We start from the raw sequence: 27,671 nt of genomic DNA on the forward strand, positions 1-27,671 counted from the left end.
AAACCACATCTACAGTAATGATTGATAATCATAGAGAGATGGATGGGGGTAGAGAGAGAAAGAGACAGGATCAAAACTCTTTTGCAGTGGGACATATAAGGACACGATAGACAAAATGATCCAATTTCTTATTACCCTATTTTATGATTGTGTGACCCAGCAGAACTGGCACTACAGAGACTCTGATATTTAAGCTTGGATTTACCTCTCCCCCGTAGAGTTTTACACCCCAATGATCTCTAACTGTCTCCAGAAAGAAACCCTCTCGCTTTCTGTTCACTTGTAAAAACATCTGTTTCACATTCAGTCTGTTCATCTTTGGAATTGGTTTAACATCGATGTAAAAAGGTTTATGTGGGGTTTAGAACCAGATTGGTTTAGTTATTTGGGCAGAATTACAGTAGAAGTAAGAAGCCTTTAAGTCAGAGCATATCCTTTTGTTTTTCCACTGTTCTTCCAGCTTCTCATAACAGCGTTCTTTCATACTGTGTCACGTAGCAGCTGTCATTTAGATCGCACAGCATCCTTGTCAGGGGCAAAACAATCTAAACATCAGTATCACCAGTAATTTTGTCTTGAAAGGCATAAAGCCAAGACATTTAGATCAGGTCATTCATAATTTGAAGTACAGCCAGGAAATACATATTGTATATGAGAAAAATGGTGTATTATAATGTGGCTGCACTCTAACTGGCAAATTGTGTGAGGCCAGCGAGTACCAGGCTGGGACTCATATTACGGCTAACATAAACATACGTCTGATGAGAAATTTGAAGGAAATATTCCATAAATATGAAAACGTTTACTGAAGAATACCAGTGAATAGTGGAACCTCATGATTTTTGCCGTTGGCAGGTTGCTCGAGTCCAGTCGTAATTGCACAGGAATGGGGAGTGGTTTTATACTCAAATAAATGTGTTTTCCTATCGGACAGTGGGCGCAGACATGTTAGTGTGAACTGAATTATTGAATATGAATAGAGAACTATATGCTGAAATGTGGTGAATTGATTTATTGAAATGTGAATGAATGGTGATGTGCTAGCTGAGAACGCCTGAGCCGTGATTTGACTTGACACACTGAATGTCTAGAGTAGTCTGATATATTGCAACCAGCCGTATCCACATAACTGGAAACTGGAGCCCGAAACCCACAGAGAGCAGAAAAGAACACAACCTTGGCATGCTGAGGAGTGAACAAATCTAGGGGCACCGTGGCATCTCGGTTGCACCACATTTCTTGGGCAGCTGCTTTTTTACCCAGAAGGCTTTGTGGTCTGGTCCCCCTCCAGAGGGTTGCATAAACACACTCTCTTCCCCTACACCCTGCTTGAGTCGTTGGGCTGGTGTTGATCACAATGCCATGTTGACCTATTGTTTAATTTTGCTGGCATGTTTTCTGTCTGAATACTATAGTGCTTCTGGCATCAAGGTATTTGGCTTGGCAACTCACTGGACTTCTGCAGTGTTTATTTGTTGTCACGTCAGAGTTATAGAGTTGCCCAGTGTATGCTACAGTAGGCGTGAGCCTTTAGACAGCTGTGTCAACTCTTTCCTTGTGTGGACAACGAATGGTTTGCCAAAAAGGGAGAAGGGCTATTATTTCTTTACCTAACAAGTCTCTGTGATACAGGAACACTGTGACTTCAACTGTGGCATTCATTATATCAGGTTGTCACATGAGAATTTAAAGCCAGTAGGCAAGATCGGAAAATACATCACAAAGTGGGAATGCAACAGAGAAGAGTGTCCCTGTTTGCCTTTAATTTAAAATAAAATTGTGGTGTTGGGTATGTACATTAGCATGAAATATTCTCTGACCACAGCAAGAATCCATACCTTACAAAAATATACCCTAAAACTAGAAATCTGTTACTGGCAATGTACTTTGGATTTCTGGATTGATGCTGTGGTTTAGTGGTGGATTTTTTTTTCTTTCTAAAGCATGAATGGTTAATGTCAGGAGTTGTTGTCAAAGCGAGGGCATCTTTCCAGACCTGTGGCAATGTCCAAAGATGCCAATTTCTCCATTTCCAGCAGCCTCAATAGACCAAAATGAAATGCAATCACAAGACATGTTACATTTTAAGCAAGTAATGTGACCCATTTTCTTTTTGTTTGGACAATTTTCACCCTGGGAAATTAAGGAAATTACAGTAGAAGTAGACAAGGTAGGTTAAAGTAAAAAGAGACAAAAAGAGAGAGCTCTTTCCTTTCTTGCAATTTAGAGCTGACAGCATGTGAAGCAACATATTTTTACTTTTAGAGTAAAAGAGGAATAGCTTTGGAGGAGAGAGTCAAACAAATACCTAAATACAAAAGTTACGATGCTAGACAGACTGAGGGGCAAAGTCACAGAAGAAGGAGAAAATGATGGATGATAGTGATGATCCAATAAAAAGATCACTTCAGGCCAATCATCACGTTGGATTGTACAGTATTTGTCTAATAGTCTGACAAAAGAGCAATAAAGTGCATCAATTAAACATAACGTTATTGTCATTACTGGCTGATGCTGAACTGGTGTCTATCATCCCCCAATAGCACTGATGTAAAATGGAGTCATGGAGCACTTTGGGGTATATAACACCCCATTGTAGGGCTGGAGCATGAGGAGCTTATTGGCAGAAGGGGGTAAAAGAGAGAAGAGAGAGACAGATAGAGAAAGCAAGAGTGAGAATAGACGCAGGTGTGAGTGAAAGGTGCTGGACAGATTGAAGCGTGGGTGTCAGAGGACGCCGTAGCTCATGGGCCCGTTAAACAGGATCCTGCAGTGACTGCCAGTAACATCAGTCCAGGCGCCGGCTCGGAACACAGATCATGTTTAGGATTTTCATTGCGTAACCCCCAGTCTGTCTTTTTCATGGTGGGGTCGGATTTCGTGAATGGGTTTATAATTAATGCCTTGATGGTTACTAATGGCTGTGGCACTGGACTTTGTATTGCACTCTAATTAGCCATTATAAATGGTTAGGATTGGGAGTGAGAATAAACACACTGTCACGAGACAAAGTGGGATGGCCTTTCATGGAATGAGAGGTCACAGGATCATCTGTCTCCTCACTAAATCCTAAATCCCTCTCATATCCAGTAGTTATTTAGCCAATATTCAACTGTACAATAAATCTTTCTCATCTTTCAATCTTACTGTTTTAAAAACAATATAGTAATTGCTCTGTTTTGCATAGGAACATAAAAGTCCCTTTCAGATGTGCACTTAACACTGTAAATATGATGGTAATTTATATGTAGGGCTCATGTTTAAATAATTGCTCTAGTAACTCTTTTCTGTAAAACTCATGACAGCAATCTCACTGTCAGATCTATTAACATTTCCATAACACTTCCAACTCAAGTCTAAAATTGAATATCGTCACATTCATGAAAAGGTTGCAACAGCACAAGGTTAAATGAAGAAAAACAGATAGTAAATGTGTGTCTTGTTTTGCCTTCTTAATAACACTGTAGTACATTTGTCATGTAATAATCATTTCATATGCTCAAGGAAATAAAATCTCTTGAATAAACCATGAAATTGTGCCAATAAGCCAATTTTAAGTTGTGTTTAAGTTAATTTTAACAATACGATAGACATTAGAGCTCTGCTTGCTTGTTCACTCGCATCTGGACAACACTCCCTCGTCATTTGCTGTGTGTACTCATATCTCACCAAGTGCAGGAGACGGGGGAGAAAAGATGCTAGCAATAAGAAATTGTTTTCATTGTTTTTTTCCACTTGCGGTACAGGGCTGAAGAGAAAAAAAAACTTGCCAAATCATATTAATCATCAGCCGGGTACCCCTAAATTACAACTACTTCCAATGTGAATACTTTTTATTTTATTTTTTTCCTGTTTTCTAAAATGCTTTACATACACTCATACATGTTAACAAGTAGGGATTAAATTGATTAAACTTGTTTCTTCTTGGGTGCTATAGGACTGTATAAAGTAGGCAGCAGAATTCTATATGTTATACCTAATTAATGATGAAATTGATGCGTACATTTATCTCAGGGGGGATCTCAGGGCAGCTAGTAAAAAGGAAAGAGAGGCTTTTGCACTCCTGTCACATACCAGGGGCCAAATATCCTGCAAACACTACAGTTCTGTCCATAACAGTCCTGTCATGTTTGAATACAGCCATTATGGAACATTGATGTAAGGAGACCTACAGGATGTTCAAGTGCCAAAAACACATTCCTTTAACAGATAGATGAAGCCGGCAATGTGACAGATTCCATGTCTGAAAAGGCCTGAAGAGCATCACTTGTGCAATCTGCTGTTGTAGTTCAGACTTGTAGTGTGATCAGAAACGTGATCCAATGTTTGTTAGAAGTAGAGTCTGTTTCAAAGGGAGCTGTACAGCTGACCCGTGTTCATACAATTGAGTGTAACGTATGTCTGTGTGAAAATGATTTCTTGACACTCTGAGCCTTTGCCCAGAAGGAAAATCTAATATGCTGGGGCAACAGAATAATCAAGCTGGAAGTCGGTTTGGTTCTCTGCGAATGCTGCATGATAACACACAAGACATATCCTTTTCCCTGTCAGTCCGCTTCATCTCTTTGAGAACGTGACCCTGTTTTCCTTTTTCCCTCAACCTGGTGAACCGGTAAACCCCAGGCTGCCTGGTTTAAGAGGAAATCACATCTTAGCTCTCTAATCTGATGCAGGGCTGCAGAGCTGGTAGACATTTGAATGAAGGCCTCTGAATCACAGCAGGTTAAGTGCTTCCATGAAGCCTCGCTATGTTGTTGTGCAGCCAGGCTCGCACTGTGCCAGGCCTCCACCGCAGAAACAGGGGTTCAGATCCATCACTACACTTCCTCCTCAATCTCCAGCAAAGAGTCTGCGAGAGGAACAGAACAGCTGGGCCGGCTCATTATGTGAGCAGCCTCATTTAGTCATCATAGGAATGCTTCCTGTTGTGCCATCCACATAGTTTTTAATCTGGCCCCCAAACTATTCAGGCATGAGTGCAAAATGGCTGTTAAGAACAATTTCTTTAGTCATTTACATGACTACTTCCTCCCACCAATTTATCGGCTGAGCTCTTGCTCTGCTCGCTTGTTCACTCGCATCTGGACAACACACCCTCGCCAATCATTTGCTGTGTGTACTCATATCTCACCAGTCATAAATCAAAGCTTCCCAAAAATTAGGCAAAGTGCAGGAGACGGGGGAGAAAAGATGCTTCAAGGAAAAACAAAGGAAGTTTGTGTGAATTAATTTATCTCCTGCTCTGAGAAAAAGAATAAGTCCAGCGGTATCTTCGATTCAAATTAAAGTCCTGCTTGCAACAGATAAGGCTGGCTGCTAAAAGGGTCCTGCTTCGCAGTGGAAATGATATGTGTAAACTATGTAATGCGAATGTTTTAGCCAAGCTGTGTTTAATTTTGTATCCTGACGAAGCGCATGAGAAACCTGCCTCTCCTTAGCTGTCTCGTTGAATCATATGGATATAATTTCATCCATTTACGTTTTTCTGCTCTTTGCTGTGGTTGCCACAGGGCATTTGGAAGCAGGCAGATTAAATGCACATGTTCCTCCCATCCGCAGCCGGGGCACTCAGCTCCACAGCCTCCCCTCCGAACAGATCCTGAAGTGTTGGTGGTTTTCCTCGTTGGTCAGGGCAGAGAAAGACACCTTGTGATATACCAACTCATTCCCCCTAACCCCTTTTTTCATACTTATACAGGCTGCTTTTGAGCATTTGCACTCTATAACATGTTTTATTTGGCAGTGTTTGTGCCACCAAAACTCTTTGCCCTTCATCGTGTCTGTCAGGCTTGGCTGTTAAGGAGCCTGGATGTATTAGGTAAAACTAATCACAGCGGAGAACCGGTGGAGGCTTTCAGCCTCTGAGGACCTTTTTCTTTTTTGGGGGGCCCTCTGAACATGAGTAATGGTAAATTTCATGCTAGTGAGCAGCCGAACAGTTGAATCCCATCTCCCCATCATTAGTCAGAGGCTTGATCTACAATTACTGCCCAGGGCCAGAGAGATATATTAATGCTGAAGGAGATTCCTTCGCATCTGTAGCAACCCCAGAAAAGCTCGATCATCAGTAGAGAAAATCCTGGAGCTTATTCTTTGGGGGGAAAAAAAAAGACTCCTGTAGGTTATGAATTTGGCTGCAAGGATAGTCAGATATTGTTTTTCCAAAGAGAAGAACCTCTACCTTACCTCTGCTTCTCTCCTCTTACTGCATTTCTCTTCTTATGCCATTCATTAAAGCTTTTAATCAGATTTCTATCCTACATGTCAGCAGCCATATTTCACACCCTTCCATAACGGCTGGTTTGTTTCCACCATACACAGCTCCTGCAGGTTGCTAATGAGCCGCCGCATGTGAGGAGGGCCGTACACTGCTGCCTTTTAGCCCCGACACTGTTTGGCCTTTTCCCTGCCAGTCAGGAGTCATTTCCCATCAAGGCCTCAGTCGTGCGGCACCTCCACTAGCCTGCATGCAGGGCCCATAATCTGTCTGTTGTGATCAGCTACCTGTCCACCCTTTCAGCCCACTCTCGCCCCCTTCAGCCATATCAAGACCCCGCTGTCATTCCGAATGTTTACCGAGCTACTGAACCCCCCCACTCAAGAGTGAGATGGTGTCAAACGGGGCTCGAATACTTCCACACTGCCAGTGCTGCTCCCCTCGTGTGGTGATGTGACGGTTTACCTTAGACGGAGGTTTCAGAGAGGAAAACTAAACATGTTTAAAGCAATTAATGTGATTAGCGCTGTCTAAACTGTTTTCATAGATAATATCAAAGGTAAAATCAATCCTGTGTCAGAAGCCCCAGCCACCACAACTCTCTGTTTATACCACTTTAACCTATATGTTCATTATTTTCTAAACAGTTTATATTTTAGGCAACTCCTCATGGACGATATAGGGAACCTACTGACATGTCTGCTTTTTTAACATGCATATATTATTTTGAGAGGCTTTTATTATCATTATATTTTTTAACTTAGGTCAATCTAGTGGGAATCCAACCCATAACCTGGGATGTATAATTGCCATGGGTCACCTTTTTACCAAAATAAGACCATGTACTGCCCAGATTAATACTGTTAAAACTCTTTCACGTACGGAGCAATACTTGATTCAAATTGCCCAACACTGCGTGCCCCAAATATCCAAATCTAAGTAGGTTTTTGACAATCCATGAACTTACTGAAAGAAGTCATTTTAACCACCAGATTGGCCACACTAAAGCATCTTACTGTAGCATAAAATTTTTTATGCAGGGTTCTGGGTAATGTCCATGCCTAGAGGTGGCACTGCCTATTGGCTTCCCAGCAGGCAGGAAAACCTCATACTCAGCCGTCTCCCTGCTAGTCAAGCTCCCAGAGTAATAATACGCTCTACACGATTAACACGGTTTCCTCCACGGACCCGTAACTATAATTTAGCCTCAAATTTGTATTGCGGAAAAGAAAGCAATGAAAGAGTGATTATTCCCTTATACATAAATACACACATTTGGCACGTCAATAATAGCCGTGTTTGTTTTCCAAACTCAAATGCTCGGCGCCGTATTTCAGCAGTCAGCATGGACCGTGTCTGTCATGACTGGTGTGGCAGTGTGGATGTTCCTCTGCACTGAGATTTTTATTAAACTTTCCCACCCTCGCTGCGTCTCTCGTTTCCATCTGAAACATTTGATTGGCATGACTTTAGAATAATATGTTTCCGCTGTACAACACTGTGCGATGTGAACTCTTAAAGACATTTTCCATGGTTGTATGCTGAAGCCTGGACTGTGTGTGTGTGTTGATGAATTCTGGGTTTTTTATTCATACTATATTCCAGTCCTCTGCCTCATTGTGACTTTTGTGTTGCTGTCTAGTCAAGAAGTCAGTCATGTTGTCATGCATTTTTCCTGATTATGTCTCAGCTTTAGCCACACCACACAGTACACAGGTCCAACTATAGCTGATTAGATGGGCACTAATTATGCCAAGGTCTTGTACATAGGACTGTGTATTGAATCTCCTTTTAATTGCTGATTGATTTGTGTCTGTCTCCCTGAGTATTAAAAAACTGTCAAGTATCAAAAGTTGCAGTTGAAATGCTCAGTCAGATTGTTAGTCTAGTTTACTTATTCTTTGGTCAGATATTTCTTAATTTAAATCATAATATTGCTCATTTTAGACTGTTCTTATATGGCTTAAATGCTGATGCTTTTACTAATACTGATACTTTTGAGAAGTTGTCTTATAAACTCAGGTACCCAGACCTACTTGTACGAGATCCACATCCTTTAAATTTGTTTAAATTGTTAGTTTGCAGCTTGTTGCAAAAAAACTAATAAAAAACTAATCGAGTAAAAAAGCAACTGTCTAAACATGTTTAAAGGATGCTTTTGTTTCCAAGCTCAAAGGTCTTACAAACTTCATGAGGAGCTGTGCGTTGTGTAGACATAATCGGGCAGATTAAGACTCTCTTACTGAGCCACACAGGCACATACACCCACAGATCAGCCCCTGGTCACCCAACACGGCTCTACCATGACTGGCTTAGGTTTCTCCTATATTAAATGGAGCCTCAGTGAATAGAAGGCCCTGCCTGTGCTGTGTGAGTGAATGAAGGAGACCAGGGATGAGCACTGAGCTTAGATGAAGCTGAAGGCCCATTAGAAGAATGGTGTCACTCTCTCCTTAGCCGTAACCCGACCTGTTGTCAGCAGGCTTCACTAAAGGTCAGGATACAATGGACAGTAGAGACTGCAGCGCTCTGTTTGTCCATGAAATTGTATTTGCACTGAGGTCAGCTTAGCCCTTTGCAAGAAATTGGTTTTAGGTGAGATTTAACAATGGGGAAACTGTTATTTTAGAAGATATTGTCTGACATTTAAGGGGGAACTTCAGAGTTTAAAGTCAGAGTAGTTGCACCAGGTTTTTATAAGACTAAATGCCTCCCTGGCTCCATGTTTCTCAGTTTTGAACCTCATATTTACGTTCTTGACATAGAATGAATGAAGACTCCTTTATTTAGCCATCTCATTGTTCAACACAGTAATCTTATCTTGCGCTATCTTATCTTCCTTCATATATATTTTTTAAAAATGTATAAAAGTAAGTTAAAAATATATAAAAAACTGTGTAGAATTTTTAGAATTTTTATGTGATCATAGCATGTTTAAAATTCTGCATTGCTGTCTGCTAGTGTCTTTTTTGATATTACAACCTAGGGGCACAAAGTCGGAAAAATTCAAATCATACTCGTGTAGGGTGCTTCCACCATGAGAACTTTCCCAGGGGACCAGGAACCTTTTGAGGAACTGTGTTTTAACTGGAGGAACCAGGGACTGAATTCCAGGTGTAAAAAAAAAAGTTTTGGTTTTTTTCGATGTTTCTTGATGTGTGTTAACATTAAAAACAAAGTTAGGTTTTGTGTCAGCTGTTTAAAAAGGGAAATTGAAATAAATAAATAACCATCAAACCATCAATTGTCTACTGTGGAGCCATGCATCTGCATGTCGCCTTTTTATTCATTCATTACATCAAACTCAAACATCAGAATCACCCCACAGTAAACACAAAGAACAACATGATGACTCTGTTGTTTATATCTCGTGTCTGAAAACTGTGTTTCAAACATTGCCGTCGTTTTTTGATCCATCATCTGTCTAATTTGTCTAATCTTCACAGTTATTCAGATGCGGTACCAATTACTCTTCCTGGAACAACCTCCTTTTCCATCTTCCCCACCACTTTTTGTCTCTGTACTCTTTTGTCTCTACCTTCATGCGTCCACCTGTCTTGTGCCCCTCTCTTTTTTTATGTACCACTCAAGTCATGCATCTAAAGTCCTCATAGGGTGGCAGGCAAGTGGCTGTACAGAAGAAGGATGCCAACATGAGATCCTCACCTGCTCCTATTATACTCTGTGACAGTCAAGGCTCAGTGTATTGATGTCAAGGTGCTGCTGAATACCTAAATGAGATTAACCTTAAGATATAAGTAACCCTGAGCTACGCTTCCCATACTACTGTACACCCATACACTTTGTGACTCTTTACACAGCAGCCCCTGTAGGGGGTCTCAACATGGAGCCGTGTTTTCTGTTTAAGAGCAGGCAGGAGTGGATATGCGAGAAGCCTCATGAATCATTCATGTGTTAACAAATCTGTGGTGTTCATTGGCTGAGTGGTTTGGATCAAATGGGCCAAGCTGGGTCGGATATGAGCTTGTTTACATTCACTGTCACTTGTCAGTCTAATGCACTATACACAGCAGAACACTTATCTCATGCTATGCATTACAGCCCATTAACCGCCACTGTACGGCACACTCCAGTTTCCCCTGCAATTTAGATGCAGCGGCAGCCTTGAGGCAGGTGTACTGTCACGCATGCCACTGTCTTTGAAGTGGACGTGGTTTTCAACAAAGGTCCTTGGATTGGCTGCGTAATTCAAGAGCCATGGAAAAAATGCTTACGATTATACCACCCATGTTCTTAAACGTCGCTCACTTTTCCATAGCTGGTGAATATGTGGTGTAGAGTGAACTCCTCCAGCTGTGCGAGTGATCAAGGGACTGAGGGAAAGAGTGGGACAGCTTCTTTCTGAGTCACAGACACACATGTATACAGAGCCCACATTGTACCAGAATTTGCCAGCTTTACAGTGATTGATTTCTTTTTCTGTGTGTGTGTGTGTGTGTGTGTGTGTGAGTGCTTTTCTATGTGTGTGTGTGTGTGTGTGTGTGTGTGTACATTCATGTGGGCATTTGTTTATTTCCTTGTGTGGTCCTGTGCATACCTACCTGAGTGTGGTTGTCTTTGTGTGTGTATCTGTGTGTGCGTGCATTCCTGTGTTTGTGTGTGTGTGTGTGTGTGTGTGTGTACGCTGTCTTCCCTCCTCCACAGTTTGAGGGCTGTAACAAAGCATTTTCGCGTCTGGAGAACCTGAAGATCCACCTGAGGAGTCATACAGGAGAGAAGCCGTACCTGTGCCAGCACCCCGGCTGCCAGAAAGCTTTCAGCAACTCCAGCGACCGCGCCAAGCATCAGCGCACTCACCTGGACACGGTCAGAAACTAAGTCTCTGCTCTGTCTCACCTCCCAATGTTTCTTCAAAGTAGATTAATGTTTAACCTGTCTTGGGCCAACAGTTAAAGTAGTCTGGGTGGTTGCTGTGTTGCAGAAAGGATAGCTGCATGAAATTATGGACTGTAAATACAAGCTGCATTTAGTTTCTACCAAATCCATTCAGGGATTAGATTATATGCAAAATTAAAATATTAGTTGTCGAATAACTAGCAATGAAAGTCCACTCAGTGTATGTGTGGGTGTGTGTGTCTGGTGTGTGCTCATACTGTATCCCTCCATCACTTTTACACCCACATTAACAACTGCACTGCCGTCCAAGTCACAGTGCCTATTTCCACATCTTGACAGTGTTAGACTTGAATTTGCTGTCAGTCAGTGAGGCATTCTCACTCTCTGTACACTGGCAGTGACACACCACAGATCATTAAATGATCAGTTCCATTAGGCTGAGTCGCAGCTCGGGCTGTAACAGACTTGGATTGGAGCTGCAAGCTCAGACAGAGCTTTGCCTGTTTGTCCAACCTGTGGAAAGGGAAGGAAAGGTTGAGTCAGCCATCGCTGCCACTCGTCATGTCTCAGTAACCCTACCAATACCTCACTTTATCACCATCTGCACGCCAACACAGCTAGGCAGTAAATAAGTTGTTTTGCTCAAATTATGTACTTAAGGACAGCTGAGGTATTTGTTCTTTCTTGTACTTTACAGTTTTCTCCTCTAAATTTTAAAGTAATTTCTACTCTTATCAACTATTTCACTATATTTGAGATTATTACTAGATAGTTTAAAATAATCTGTGATCAGTCCCTAACAAATTATCAACTTCAAGACAACCAGCCAAAAAAGCAATAACAGAAGTCAATCACAGCTCTAGAAATCAAGGACATTATTTTGGTCTATATAGGTCTTTGAAGGGGTCTTTCAAAAGTGCTGTAGCCTTAAACCTGAATTTAATCAGTTAGTGAAGCCTGTGTTTATATATAAATCCAAAATTAAGTTAATGTTAAAGACTCTGCTTCCATAGAGCCATATTTAGTTAAGTCAGTTAACCTTTATTTATATACCTCCAAATCACAAATTTGTCACATTACATTACATTTAGAGAGGTCTTTACAATTTGAACAACATGCGACCCCTTCTATCCTTAAACCCTCAATTAGGTACCATATGTACATTTCTGTGACAGAACAAAACTCTCCAAACAACTCTTCAACTCAGTTAAGATTTTTTACAAGATTATTAACAATATGGAACTAAATTTGTTCCCTAAAAAACTATTTTCCTAATTCATGTGGCAGCAGTCAATTTGTCACAAAGGGTGTCTCTTTTTCTTTGACATGGTGGAAAGAACTCACTTTTTTTCCCTCTTACTCTACCTCAGGTCAGAGAGTTGGATTCAGGCTATATGAGCAAGTACTAAAAAAGCCAGAGAGAATAAAACATCAGTGATGCTGAGCAGGTAGAAAGAAAGCTGTAGTGGCACAGGGTGAGATTTTTTTTTATTAGTAAACACTCAAATTAAAAAAAAAACAAAACACTTTATGCAAAACTTTACTTAAAGGAGATATTAATTTTAACTGTATTTTAATATTATTTATATTTCCAGAATATTTTCCCCCTGTTTTCCTCTAGTGGCCAGCCACCAATGCTTTTGGTACATGTAATAGTAAATCATTCAGAACTTTTACTTAAGTAGGTTTCTGAATGTGGACTTGTGTTATTCTATCACTTAAGGATTTTCTTCCACCACCCACTCTTTCCACAGTAGGACAAATGATACAGCTAATCTGGGACCCTGATGCTTATGGCTTCACATTAACACCCCGCCAAGGCATTCACTGTGCCTGCCCAGCTGCCTGCCCTGCCAAAAACACTTTGGGAGAAAATCATTTTCAAGCTTTAATGATATTTATTCTACACAGAAGTTGTGCTTGTTTTTTTTTTCTTTTACTCATGGTTCTGCGCTGTATTGGGTGCGTTGCTTGGCAAAACAAACATGACGGAGATGAGTGGCACTGTAAGCGCCTTGGAATAACAATGGCTTATTTACAGAGAAGGTCGAGGTATGGAGGCAGAGTTAATAAAGACGTGTATCCCCTTACACTTTAATGGCCAACTTATATTCCTGAGGATGAAAGAAAAATTGCCGTGAGGGGAAAAATCCCTCAATCAGTGAGCTACATGCTGTATTTGCTTGGTTAATGAGAAGAATGTGAAATGATGAGGAAACTGCATGACAGTGCAGTGGTTTTACAGATGTCATGTCTGTTACTATAATCTCCCTCCTTACAACCAGTCTAGTGGTACTCATCAGTCTGTATGTCAGTATGTACGCTGACATACAGACTGATGAGTACCACTAGACAGATTTGGTTAAATATTACTCTTTATAGGTCCACAATTTCCAATGTAGAAAATTTCCCCTTACAGTCATATTTTCTTAATCGTGCAAAAAACTAACCATGTTCTACTATATTTCTTAAATATTAGTTGAGTGTTTTAGATACATCGTCAAGTATTTCTATTAATCATGTAGTATTGATGTTGTCAGTACCAAGAAAGGGAGTTCATTACTACAGGGAGAAGAAAAGGAGGGTAGACTTACATGCAACAGAAAGTGAAACAGAAGATAGACCAGCTTTAAAGTCCTTTAAAAAAACACACACAAAAAAAAACGCTAGAGAGATATTTTGGTATTGAAATATTTTATAATGGATCTTTTTTCTTTTTCATGCTTTTTTTCCACTTCTTCTTACTTCAAATTCTGTCATTCTCAGCTGAAAGGTAGGACTTTAACTTTGCCTTCACTTCAACAGATTTCAAACTTACTGTGTATTAATTTTTCTTACTCACACCCTAACTTATTGTGTATCTGTCCTTTTAATAAAGTGAATCTAAATGTATTTCACTGATGTGAAATCTAAACTGATGTGAAATATTTTCTCTCTGCTTGTAGAAACCATACGCATGTCAGATTCCCGGCTGTACCAAGCGCTACACAGATCCCAGCTCCCTACGCAAACATGTAAAGATCCACTCGGCCAAAGAGCAACAGGTGCGTAGAAAGGTAAGACACCTTCTACAAAGAGGGATGAAATGGATAAATACAGAGATTTAAGGAGAAACAGAAAGCCATGAAGTGTACCCCTGTGGTCTTGTAATTTGTTAGACTTTTTTCACTTAACATTTGTCATTTCCTTTTTTTAGCATCAAATAAAAGCAACAAAAAGATCAATTATATGTTTCTAACTCGAAGTTGACAGTAAATTAATTTTACACTATGAATTAAAAAAAGGAATATTATCTATCACGTTTTATTTTGCAGTAGTCATAACAAGTCCTAGTGTGCGTACATACATATGGGTGGCTATGCCTGTATGTCATGTAGACTACACTGCTATGTCCTGTTCAAGAGCTACTGTGGACCTTTTTCTTAGTCAGCCTCCAGCATGACTTTGTTCAAGTCAATACCATTAGGGTTAGGGGTTTTACAAACAGACCACTTTATGTAATCTCTCCTCTTCTGATGTGCATTATCCACAGATCCATCTAGTTTGTTTAATTGAGGGGTTGGGAGGCCGGGGATGGTGGAGGGGTGTCTTTGAGAATTGTTTCACCTACAATAGATCAGGTTTGACCACATTTCATCGTGTTCATGGTCAAAAGCCCATTCTTTCTCTGACTGGAAGCGGGTAAATAACAGAGAATGGGCTCATTGTTGTGGAAGGGGCTGGATAGTGGCAGGCTGGATGATGTGTTCCTTTGCTTAGCGTCGTAAAAGGGAAACATATGTGTGCTTGTAGCATTGTTAATAAGCTGTACTGTGGAATACCCCAGTGGCCAGATGTTATGGACAAATGTCAAACAAATGCTCTTACTCCACTCTTGGAGTGGCCCGGAGAAAAACTGTTAGGAGTGTCGCGGTGGGGAAAACAGAGCCCCAATTACATGTGATGAATGTTTTGCAGGGTACTCATGAGGATCCCCAGGAGGACATGCACATACACATTTATTGACATACAGCATCTAAGTGTGAAATCATAACGTGGATGATGCCAGCTATAAAACTGTTGAGCAAAACGACGATGAAAAGTTCAACCATCCTTGATTTCACTGTGCAGATAGGGAGAAGGTCTTAAAAGATGTAAATCATACACAGATAAAGTTGTTATCTGCCCACTTGGCTCATTTCTGTCAATGAACTCTGTGGGAATAATCAGAGGGTAAAGTAGATTGTTGTGATAATGCTGAAGAATGTTTCCACCCACAGTTCAACCACAAAATCAAAATGTGGAATTGATTTTCATGGAATAACAAAGGGTGGATTTGTGGATGGATGGATAGACAGGCAGACACGGGGAGACAGATGAGCAGATTGATAGGGTTGGAATGATGATGGAGAAAAAGCCTTGGTGAACAACATCAACCTTGTCATCTGTAACTGTAACAGTTTCTTTTAAAGATACACTTGACTTGTTCTGGTCGAAATGACTCAGAGCAACCCCGCCAGGTTTTTATGCCTCTTGGCGTCATAAAGTTATCACTTCTTACTATTATACACTCCACTGAAAAAAGATCAAATATCACAGCATGATGAAAGAAATTACAAACTTGATTCACAATTAGCTTACATGTTGATTTCCTGATGAACTGAACCCACATATATTGGATTCAAATGATTAGGAGCCAGTTACACCAGCTGTTCTTAAGTTAAAACTTAGCCTAGTTATAGCTTAAGTGTTTACTAAATGTAGATTTACGCATCAATGATTTAAAATAGGATACATGTTTTTTCTGAATAAAACAATAAATAACTTGATTAAAATGAACTAATTAAAAGGGGTTGCACCTCACAAATTAGTTCTACTGCATGTTTACACCTAGTAACTGCCAGGTTTAACTGCCACATAGCTAACTGAACCGGCTGACAAAGCTAACGTTGCTAGCTAGCTTGCTAATATATAGCAGTTGACCCCTTTAAATGTAAGGATAAAAGAGGTAATTGAATATGGTCGATATATATCTGGTCTAACACTTAAGTGTTTGAATGTTTAATAATGATGTAAACTGGGTAGATTTTAAGTTACAATATTGGTTAGGTTAGCATAATTGCATATTTGTTCATCATAATTAAGAAACATGTCACCCAGTGCAACATTGTGGCTCGTTTATGTTTTATCAGTTTGTAGACAACAATGGAGGTCTATGGCACAGAACAATGAACTATGTCAGGCTTTTATGAATGAATAGCAAATCTACTGTAGCAGATCATGTCTACTGCTATTGTTTGTCCATAAAATGTCATCTGATATTGGAGCCAAAGCAGATGCCATTGAGACCTTTTGGTAGTGTTCTGATTCTGGCATACTGTGCTGTATTACACACTGTTGATTTAAAATGTCTTCTTTCTACCCACTTCTAAAGATCATCTATTGTCCTGTCCCGGTCCCTGTGTTGAATTTACAGGTTCTTTGAAGGCAAATCTCCCGAGTAAAGGAAAGATGTGGTTGTTAGTACAGTCCTGGTGTGTACCTCAGCAACTGTAATGTTTTATTACAGAGGAATCCACTGATGTATACAACAGAGGTCAGCTGTTCCACTGATCCATAAGGCAGATGTCCCACTCCTCAAACTGACACAAGTTTCCTTAGGTTCAGGTTTCTTCTGCGTGGCGTGTGATCGACTCTCCAGCTGAAATGTGTCTTCAGTTGCCCCCATTACTGTTGGCAGTGAGAGAAACAGAAGCAATCTCGCGTTGGCTCTGAGCTGGTACAGTGATCACTTACCCGCTATGTCCAAGGCCAACGCATGACTCAAAAAGGAGCGTATGATCTTCCCTCTGGTTCCCCCTGACTGAGAATGTATTCTCATTTGCTGAGTTACTGTTTCAAATTAACATTACAATCACGTTATTACAAAAAGAGAAAGCAAAAACTATAAAATACACACCCCACATAGGGTCCAACAAATAGACAAAACTGAAGCTGTGTTTTGTTCTTAGGTTGTGTAATCTTGCAAACCAGATGTTCTCTTGAAATGACTCAACATCATTTCTTGTAAACATTTTCTGTTTATTCTTATATTTGTGATTGACAGCTTCGGCCCTGTCCTCACCTGGAGCAGGACGTCCTGAGTGACTGCCTGTCCATGCAGCATCTCCAAAGCTCCACCTCCTCGCAACACCTCTACAACGGCAAAGATGGCCGTTCTCCTGGACTGGGTCAAGACATCTTCACAGGTGCACACAGGATGCTGGTCTGTCATCTAACACCCTGATAATGTAACCTCTTCCCTTTATGGAGGTATTACATAATCTAATACTTCTGTCAGTAACAACAACTTAAGTCTCCAGTCTCTCTCTCTGTGTACCTTCCATATGCTTTTTTCCACTTAAATCTTTATTGGCAAGAGTCACTGCATTAAATAATACATTTTTTTTAAAATAACTGTTGGGAAATACATTCACCAATCATTATCATTTATTTTCCCATTTCACTTCCAGTTGGGCTTCTTGTAGTCTCAAGATATATGTCAGTTTTATAGAAACTTCAAAAACACCAATTACTAGCCATTGGTCCTATGTTGGTGGCACCATTTCCCCCCAGTTCCTTGTCATAGCTTTTTTACTTGCTATTAATAGTATTTTAACCAAATATTTGTTACGTCCTATTATACTTTCTTCAACGAAATTACAGAGATACCATACAGTACCATACAACTCAATGGCACCTTATATCCTAGTATTTGTTCCAGCACTTTACATACCATTTCTCAAAACATAGTTATTTTCTGACATTTCCAAAAAAAAAAACATGTAGTGATCCACATCACACTCTCTCCGACATATCTGACGCCTATGTAACTGCTTACTGGTGTAGTAAAGAAACGGATCAGATTTTTCCTGGATAATTCCCTCCATGTCTGTGATTTTGGTGGATATGTGGTGTATATTCCATGTTTTGCCAATCTTTACCTGATATTTCTTAGTTTCAGGTATATATAGAATTCATGTGTGCCCAAATCATATTTTTGTCTCAGATTCTGGAAACTCTCCAGCTCTCCTCCTTTTTCCAAGGTACACCAAGCTGTAATTCCTTTTGCTACCCTTTGCTTAAAGTGGTCATATTATGCTTTTTCCCTTTCCTTTATTGTGTTATATATCTTTTTTGTAGATGTAAAAGCATTGCAAAGTGAAAAAGCAAAAGTGTACTGCAAAGGGAGTTAACCTCTCCCACAGAAAACACTGCTCCTGAACTGCTTGAAAACAGCTTGATTGTAGTCCAGCCTTTACTTCTGTAACGCATCTATGTCACTATGTAACACACGTCATAATGCACGAGTTGAGCAGTTTGTACAGGTACACCTAAATATGAAATTAAAATAACGTTAGATACCATCCACGCAGTTAATGGGCATAAAGTTGTTACTGTGATGTAGAGACAGTGCACAGTAAAATGTTACCTACGAAAGATAAATTAGTTACAAATTACTAACTTACCACTCTATAACGTCTTGTTCCAGTCTAGGTTGTGAAGCTGGTTTGGGTTGTACGGCTGAACCAAAGCCTTAGTTACCGGCGGAAGCGGCTTTGTTTTGGATCACACTACCTTGCTTGTCAGGACTATTGGCTAGTAGTCCTTACCTAGGTACTGCGCATGTGCAACTCCCAACAAAGATCGAATAGAAGTGAGATGCCTCACTCGGTATGGTATGGATATGGTGTTTTTTGAAAATTAAACCATGTAAACTTATTCTGGTACAACCCCAAAATAAAATTCTGAACCTGAAAATGAGCATATGACCACTTTAATTCCCTGGTCATATTGAGCTGGTTTGAAGTTACTATCGTACGGTACCCATTTTAATACATTTATATATTTCTGTATCATTTTCAATATTTTAAGCCTCAAATCTTACATATATATTGATTTTAAGTTTCTTGTGCCACCTTCCATGTGTTACTTTTTCACAAAACATGCTAGAATATAAGTTAATTATGGCATAACTTATTAAAATAAATATAATTTTAAAATGAGTAAGACCCCTTATCATTTGCTTTTTGGCTTGAATACAACATGTCATGTGACACCGGTAGTCGCACCATTCTCTGCGGTTGAGCAATTCAAAATGTGAGTGCAAGAGACTGGCCATGTCTCAAGATATCGACGGCCAGGGACTATTTGTTCCAAAACAGAAGAACGGGCCAGTAAGTGAGGTCTGACCGCCAGAAATCCCAACACCTGGCAAAGCAATCACAGAGTCATTGGTGGTAATCAACAGCCATGTCAACATTCCTGCAGATGTATTATGGTAATTTTGTGCTTTCAGGCAGTAAAAATCATAGTTATGGCGCCTTTGGTCAAGCTTAAACAAATTACACCACTATAATTTATCTTTAATTGGTTATGTACATTTTATATCAACATTTTAGCTGTTGGACTCTACTTGGTTATTTAAGTTTAGACGGAATTGTTACAACCTTGCACTTTTGTTTGTTTGGTTGGTATTTCATAACCATATCATGTTAACCTGTCATCTTGTCATGCAAAGACTGCAAAAAACATTAAAAACAGCTACAAACAGAAACTTTTATTCATCACATGTGGCCTTCCAGTTTTCTAATTGATGAATTTGACCGTCACCAAACGTTAACCCTACTTTGGAATTGGGAACAAGAGAGAGATAAATAGATTATTATAACAATCTTAAAGACAAGAGAGATGCCCCGCAGCTTCTTCACTTTATAGACACATCTGTCCTTGTTTTCTGCCTGTACCCCATCCAGGTTCCCCGTTGCTCTCTGTTATTGTTGCTGGAAGTCCAGCGCACCGTTGACGACTGTGAACTCTCAACTTGTCTTTGAATGTCGAACCGGGTCTCTGAGTCTTGGCTTTTTCCCCTCGGCCTCCCTCTGTTTCTGAGTGGATGTTGCTTGCTCTCTTGTTTTAAATGTTTTAAAGCCCAGAGGAGCTTGCTCGTGAGCCAAGCGTTCAGGGATGCAGTGTTATTCGAGGCCAGCAAAGATGTTACAGGTTGGCATGCAGGATCCCCATTTGCATGAGTTTCACTTTCTTACAGGGCCAATAGGATGCATAGAAGAGGTGGGGCAAAGTGGCCTGCCATCCCATCATTAACACTTGTGGAGCAGAAAATGAGTCATGCTTCCAGTCAGAACTAAACTTGTTTTCCTGTTCACGGGTTATAAGTCTGCTCTTATTCACATGGCTGCAGCGAGACTTACGAGAAGCCCCTCTCTGTTTTATAGAGCATAATTAGAGTGTTCTCTGATTAACCAGAGGAAGGACTCATCATACTTGTAGTGCAGAGGTTAACATGCTCCTGCTCTTATGCTGAGAGGCTGATATACCTCTCCATCGCCCTCTCACACAGAGCTTTCTTCCTGAACTCAACCAGAAGCCTTTCAGCCAATCCACAACATTTTCAGAACATAATCCTCTACTAACCCTTAAAGAGTGCCATCAGATCCCCTCTCTCTCTCACTCCACAAGGAACTAGTGATGAAATTGAGGCAATCACAGCCATTATTTGTCGACTGTTTTGCCGGTCTGGTAGCAGATGTTGGGGCTAAAGGGGAAAACATTTAAGGTCTGTGATTGATGATTTGGGGGTAATGAATCAAGCTTGTAACCATTTCAGAGTGCTGTCAGATCAGGCCTCTGCATGCTTCCACTTGAGAACAGCTGGGCCTGGAAACGGCAAAACCAGGAGCACCGCTCTTTTCTCTTCCTTTCATCTCCTCCTGTCTTCTCCTCTCGACGCTGGTTAACTGCCCCAGACAGTCAGTCCGCTGCTCTCCTCGTGGATGCTGGGAAAGAAATCAGCCGATAAATGAAGCAGAAGATGGAGAGAGTAGATTTACTGTGTTGGGAGAACAAGTGGAGATCCAAGTGTAACCTCTCTTATCAAGACTTGGTGTCAGCAATGTTTAATTCTTGACTGAACATTTAGATTTCACTATGATTTGTCACAAGTCTCTCTCTGGAGCAACATTTTCAGATTAAACCAGTGGAAACTTGTCAGAATGTTAAGGGAATTGATGGAAAAGTCAGATGTATTACAGCGGATTTGTCGACTGATGCACACTCATGCACAATGTGGTGACAAATTAATGGGGATTTAAGGGGAAATGTACTCAAGCAAATATGGCTGAACACTAGCTGGTTCCAGCTTCCCAAATGAAAAGATACTTACACATCACCTTGGGCTATGAGAACTTGTGATGGGCAATGTTCACAAAAAATAAAAAAGAATCATATTAATATATAATAATAATTAGTTACAGCCCTAGTTTGCAGTGCATTCTGAATAGACAAATGGATCAGTGTTTAATTGGAGTCCACAGCTTGAAGTTGGCAACAGACAGCTGGCTTCAGTAGAAAATAATGCTGTCCCCCCCAGACCACTGTGTCAACAAAATGTTAATCAAATATGATTTTAGAAATACTCAATGATTAAATAGTGAAAGACATATTGGACATTTTGGAACTGAGTCAGGAAATGATACTATTCTCTTTTTTTTTACTGCACATTTCCAGCTGCGTGTAAGAAGTTTAAAAAAAATGACACTGATACAGTACAATGTACATGCAGACGTGCACATGCAGAAATACATCATATATACGCCTGCATGAACTCACATAACCATAACCGTGAGTGTCAGCATGCACAAACACACACAGACAAAAAACCGAGGCTATCCAGTAACCTTATTCCCCCTTTTAGATGCCCTACTGTTTAAAGTCACTATTCAACACATGTAACATTTTAGTTTATTATTGTGTAATAAGAACAAACAGCTGAAAGGACAAACAAGGCCAATCCCTGTGGAAGCACAAACAATGTACCCTAAATTACAAACAGTGCAAACACAGAACATTTTATTTTACAAAGCTCTGATTGGATGAAGGTTGTCAAAACAAAATCCTGTTGCCATGAAATGGCTTTTAATTTGCTCAAAGGAAATATGGAGTGCAGGGCCTTGAGTTTATTTGGCACGTTTACTAAATTAGCTTTGTTTGTCTTTCAGGCCTGTACACTGGCTCCAGCACCCCCCATCACAGCGCCTCAGTGGAGCTCCTCTCTTCTACCCCTAACCCCGCCTCCGCCACTGACCTGCCCTCCCGACAACACCAACCAGACCGGGACCTCTGCAGCCCTCATCACCTGTCCCCGCTGGCTGCCATGGACGGCACGAGAGATGGGTGAGTCCTCTGTGGATGTGTAACATGGATGTAGCTGTGGAGATGTGTCCTACTTATGGTCACTGTTAAGGGAGGCAAAATTAGAAATGTGTCAGAATGGTGGGAAATATAAATATTAAATCTGTAAAAGTTTACATTTCCTGATTAATGAGTGGAAAATTCTACAGACAGTCCTGTAAGGCTTTGTCACTGTCCTGTCACATGAACATAACTTCTTCTGACTGGCCTCTGCAGTAAACTCAAATATGTGAGGTAAAGTAATGTGACATCTCAGTCTGGTAATGTCGTACTTTTCTAGCTGAAGTTACCAAAAACACACAACACATGGATAAAGATGAACATGAGCATGACAATACAAACAATTTCACACATTAACATGTTAAGTATCCAGATAACTACACAAATATACACAGGTCAGTTGAACTTTCTTCCTCTATTAATCATCGCTGATAGTATTGTTATCCTCACACTGATTTTGACCCACTGTGTTGCCATTGTTTTTCACCTATTTATCATCCTGAATCAAGGCAGAACCACAGTGCGAACCCACTTAGATCATGTTAGGTTAAGCCTTTCCGTCCTGCTGACAAACCCATTTGGCTGTCTCACTGGAAACAAACTCAACTCTGCAACCCCTAAAACGTCCCTCATGGGAAGAGGGGCTGTGCTGGTCACCACAGGGTCAACGTGACACATCACTATTTCTGGCACTGGAATCAGTGTTCATAAAGTCCCCGATCTCCACTGGATACGACAGCGTCAGTGCGATGACCAAACTGCTTGGCCGGACATGACTCACACTTTAATGAGAGTAAACTGTCAAAGCAGTGTGATAGGATCATCATTTGGTGTTTATGTTGTGAATTGTTTTATCCTCAAATGATAAGAATTAACAAATTCTCTCTGAAAACAGAAAGCATTACCAAACAATTCATATTGTACAAATCTACTGGTATTCACATTTTACAGACCAGCATATATTGCATTAGACACTTGATTTGTTGAGGGATCATACAACAGATACAAACAATGAACTGCATTAGATGATACCATCTTAAAAGATGATGTATCTTCCAGATAATTGTGAAAATAAGTACAACTGGGGATACTTTTAAAGGAAAGGCAATAAAACTGAAGACACTTAAGTGTTTTTAGTAAGTGTGCCAGTATTGCTACATCTTTGGCAAAGAAGAAAAAGAGTTTCTATTCAGTCCTGTTTTAAATTTCATGAAGAAATTAATTGACTGTAATGAGAATACATTAATTACTGTACTATAACACATATTCAGAGATCTGCCTCTTACTTTAGATACCAGAGAGCACCCAATAGTGCATGGAAAACTTGCTCAAGGACACTTCAGCCCGAAACTCTTCTCATGTATTTGTGTTGTTCTGTGTTGTGTGTGTGTGTGAGAGAGAGAGAGAGAGAGAGAGAGAGAGAGAGAGAGAGAGAGAGAGAGAGAGAGAGAGAGAGAGAGAGAGAGAGAGAGAGAGAGAGAGAGAGAGAGAGAGAGAGAGAGAGAGAGAGAGAGAGAGAGAGAGAGAGAGAGAGAGAGAGAGAGAGCATGTTTCCTATTAGTGCTGATAATTTCCCCAGAGAGGCAGCAGAGCACAGTTACAGTGCCCGAGTGTCGTCAGGAGGCACAGTATGTACTGTACTAAACAATGTGCCGAAAACCAGGGAGGTAGAAAAGGAAAACAGTCTTTTACAGTTTAATAACATTGAGAAAGAGTGGATGGAATCAAGCATCATAAACCCTGTATTACAAAAGCGATCGTGTTACGTAAACATGCTTTCTTTTAACTCGGTGATCTGCTCTTTGGGTGTCTGTGTGTATATATGCACTTTTATGGGAGTATATACAGCATAGGCGTATGACAGAATGAGGTTTGATGGCTTTCTTACTCTAAGAGCCGTGCATGCATTTGTACTCATGTATGTCTCTGTGTGTGGGAGTGTGTGTGAGTGAGAGGAGTTTACATATAGTAATCCAGGAAACACACATGATTGCCTGTGATTGGGGTGTGAGGCACAGCAGACTTCCAGCACAAACAGTGCAGCGGGCCAGCGCGGTGAAACCGTCTGGATGTAAACGTCCGAGCGCCACTCAGAGACGTTGGGTCGGCCTGGAAGCATCTGGAAGGTGATGTGTTGTTTCAAGCCTTGAAAGTAGGAGGAGAACGCTGTCGAAATTACCTCGCGGTTTCAGTGCCTCTTTCTCGGCGGCATGCACAATTACCTGTGCAAGGAGAGGAATGGAAAGTGAAAAGGACCTGAGTAGGGGATGCTGTAACAGCAGCTACGCAGGCAAGGTGACATATTGGATGTGAGATGTGGGTCTGTTCCTTTGGGTGCTTGATGAGGAACATCTGAACATTGTGTGTGTGTGTGTGTGTGTGTGTGTGTGTGTGTGTGTGTGTGTTAGCGGTGAGAATCCCCTTTTTCCTCACATATGTAACTTAAGTGCCCATTATGTCATATAAGTAATCTCCCGTGTTCATGTATATCTTTGCTTCCCCACCTTAAGCTCCTACATACTTGTTACGTGATGACAATGCTGCATTAAAATTGCAGCAATTTCCAAATTTACAGATTTCATCAGATCAAGATGTTTGACCTAAAAGCACTCATAAATGCACACACACACACACACACACACACACACACTGTAGTGCCCTATCTGTTCATCACACAGTATGGACAGAGGGTGGGGTGAGGAGTCAAAAAGCGAGTTGTGGCAGGGACCTACAGTGCAACTAGCCGGGCATGAAACGTCTACTCACATTTGCCTGAAGATGGAGCATTTGATTTACATGTTTAAAGCCTTGAGTATACAGGCTGCTGCCAAAGTCAATATCAGCGCCGCACTTGTTTTTCCCAAACGGTTTAGCAGGACATTAAACATTTTGACAAAATTATCAAACTAACCTGCCTCTAGTGTGGCAGCCTCTGACCTCATAGCTAAATGTGTTTATTCTGGCTAAAATGGACCATTTAGACTCCTTTTACTTTGTAAATACCAGTGTCATTTTTCTGAAGCTAATATTAAAATATGCCAGTTAAAATACATTTGGCGATTGGCGTGGTACAAGTGCATGTGTGTAAGTGAGTGAGTAAGTGAGTGAGTGTGTGTGTAGGGCCTCTCTCATAGAGATGGCTGTTCCACCATGGCGGCCTGTGCTCACAGAGAGATGGGTGGTAAATGTTGTCATTCACTGCTTCAGCCATATGTGGTTATATAATTGCAGAGGGGAGAGCCTACTGCCTTTACTGCGTATTGATATTAGAGCCCCTCTACAAATATTAGTCTGAGGTGGTTTGATACCTCAGCAGTGATTGACACGGGCTAATTGAATTAGAGTGGCGACAGAGACGGCACAGAGCTACATTAAGAGCTCCTGCTCTGAAGGGGGACGTTCACGGTTCGTAACTCTACAGTGTCTGTCTTCCAGCCATTATCATTCTACAATGATCCAGAAAATGAGTGTCAATCTCATAGCCCCAAAGAAAACATTTTTGAGCTAGTCGCTCATGGCAGCATGTGGTCAATCACTCATTTTGTGGTGCTCGTTTATAAAGGTTTAGTCTTCAATTAACCCATCTACACAAACGGTTGACTCGCAAAAAAGATTCAGATGATTTACTGTCAATATTCCTCCAAGAAGGATGGTGATTAAGGATGGATCGTTTGTGTTTAGGGCAGATGTCTTTCTAGGACTAACAGAGAGCTTTCAGGGCCTCAAAAATATCCCAAGCCCTGGCTGCGCTCTTTACACTGGGGCCTGCAGGGCTGGCTTAGCTTTAGCTTAGCTTTAGCCAGGATGCTGTAGTCTGTCTCTCAAGCACAGCTTTAGCTTGCTAACCAGAACCAGAAGCGTTCCCATCAGTCTGCGCCAAAGAAGCCCCTGTCATCCATCAGAGGGGCTTAATGGTCGGCTACAAAGGGGGGGGGATGAGAGGGGAGGCAGAGGGTGTTTGTGGAGAATGTCAGGTCTGTGGGGGACAGGGTCCGATCCAAGCTCCCTAGTGGGACAGTTAGCTGCAGGTGAAAGAAGACGAACGAGGAGCAGAACTGCTTATGAATCTTCAGATTTCTTTTTATCTCAACACGCCTCAGTACAAAGAGTCAATACTCCAAGGGCAGCTTCTCATTAACACAACAAGAGTGCATCAACTTGAAGTAATGTTTTTGGACAATAGTTGCAGTCGACATTTGTGCACGCATACCTAAATACAAGTCATTTTGTCTGGACTTCAGAGCAGCATCAAACAGCCCAGGTTGGAAGTTCTTTTCATCTTCTTGTTGTTGCATTCCAAGATCGGAGTTTAGTCATGAACTTCAGTGCTGAACCAAATCTCATTCCCAGAATGACATCAGCTTTCCCATATTACTCAGAAAAATTCACTGAGCTGTGCTCTCAGTGAGCCAAGACTGAGGTCTCATGAACAGTCTCGCTCTTCACTTTAAAAATGTTAATTTTAACATTTCCTCCTGACACTATCTTCATGCTGTAGAGGTCACATCACTTTGCCATAGACAGCACACAAGGGTATTTTACATATCTGTCCACGCTCTCCCTAACCTCTCAACCTTCTTAATATTTATTAATAGTCCATCAATCTGATAGCCTCACCTTAAAATCACCTCGAACTCTACCTTCAGGAATCAACAGGTCAACAGTCAAATCATTCACTCATTGCAGCAGGGCAGGAGTGGGTGGGCTGGCTGGAAAAAGCAGAGTAGTGCAGGATGGTCAGTGAAGGTGAATATCAGGAAAGAGATTAATGTGGCATATGAAAGATTCCCCTCATACCTCAAGCCTGAGTAGCTAGCAAGCTAGAGACTAGCAAGAGCAGGACTGGGGGCAGCTGGCAGTGATTATCTTATGATTCACTTTAGCTGCATATAGAGGCAGCTTGTAAAAATATGAACAGTATAACTGTTTCCTGAGTTTGTGCTGACAGCAGCTCCTGGGGGAATGCTGCTCTCTGCAGGAACACATGGCCACGCACTGGGCCTATGCCAACCCATGGATTAGCCACGCTCGCTAACAGCTAGCTTCTCCAGATCTGGACTAACACAAGGTGCCACACAAGCTTCCTCAATTTTGTAGGAGGTACACATGAAGGTCAAGTGCAGTTCATATACAGTTAAGAATTTGATACCCAGATAAACATGTCGATGAGTAGACGGCACTCAGAGAGAAAACCTCCAACGCAGAACAATTCTTTAACCAGCTGTTACTCCCAAACTTGTATTGATTTACTAATCCTGCAAATCATGAGATTTGGAAAGTCCCAATTTTTGTTTGATTCAAAGCTATTGTAGGAAGTCTTTAGATTTTTGACATACCAGCAATACTACACAATACAAATAACCCATTA

The 27,671-nt window shown here is 40.9% G+C and overlaps 2 protein-coding genes across 8 annotated transcripts in view; one reads left to right on the forward strand and one right to left on the reverse strand.

Annotated features, from left to right (window-relative positions):
• The window catches only part of LOC122878078 (zinc finger protein GLIS1), a 76,186-nt gene that overhangs the window by 43,475 nt on the left and 5,040 nt on the right, over positions 1–27,671 (forward strand). For 3 of the 4 annotated variants that reach the window (XM_044200407.1, XM_044200405.1, XM_044200406.1), the window contains 4 exons: positions 10,883–11,044; positions 14,020–14,130; positions 17,160–17,301; positions 22,111–22,285. In XM_044200407.1, coding sequence (XP_044056342.1) covers positions 10,883–11,044; positions 14,020–14,130; positions 17,160–17,301; positions 22,111–22,285 — 590 coding nt within the window. The remainder of the gene's footprint in view (positions 1–10,882; positions 11,045–14,019; positions 14,131–17,159; positions 17,302–22,110; positions 22,286–27,671) is intronic. The other variant, XM_044200408.1, reaches the window with a different exon arrangement.
• Positions 19,638–27,671, reverse strand: part of elovl8b (ELOVL fatty acid elongase 8b) — a 30,190-nt gene continuing 22,156 nt past the window's right edge. Inside the window, exons 9-12 of one of the 4 annotated variants that reach the window (XR_006378401.1) lie at positions 26,921–27,012; positions 24,290–24,525; positions 22,197–22,347; positions 19,638–20,889 (exon numbers count right to left, since the gene is read on the reverse strand). The gene's annotated coding sequence lies outside the window, so the exon portion shown is untranslated. The remainder of the gene's footprint in view (positions 20,890–22,196; positions 22,348–24,289; positions 24,526–26,920; positions 27,013–27,671) is intronic. The other 3 variants (XR_006378402.1, XR_006378400.1, XR_006378403.1) reach the window with 3 other exon arrangements.

This window comes from Siniperca chuatsi, linkage group LG6 (assembly GCF_020085105.1).
Source record: "Siniperca chuatsi isolate FFG_IHB_CAS linkage group LG6, ASM2008510v1, whole genome shotgun sequence".
NCBI classification, from domain to species: domain Eukaryota; kingdom Metazoa; phylum Chordata; class Actinopteri; order Centrarchiformes; family Sinipercidae; genus Siniperca; species Siniperca chuatsi.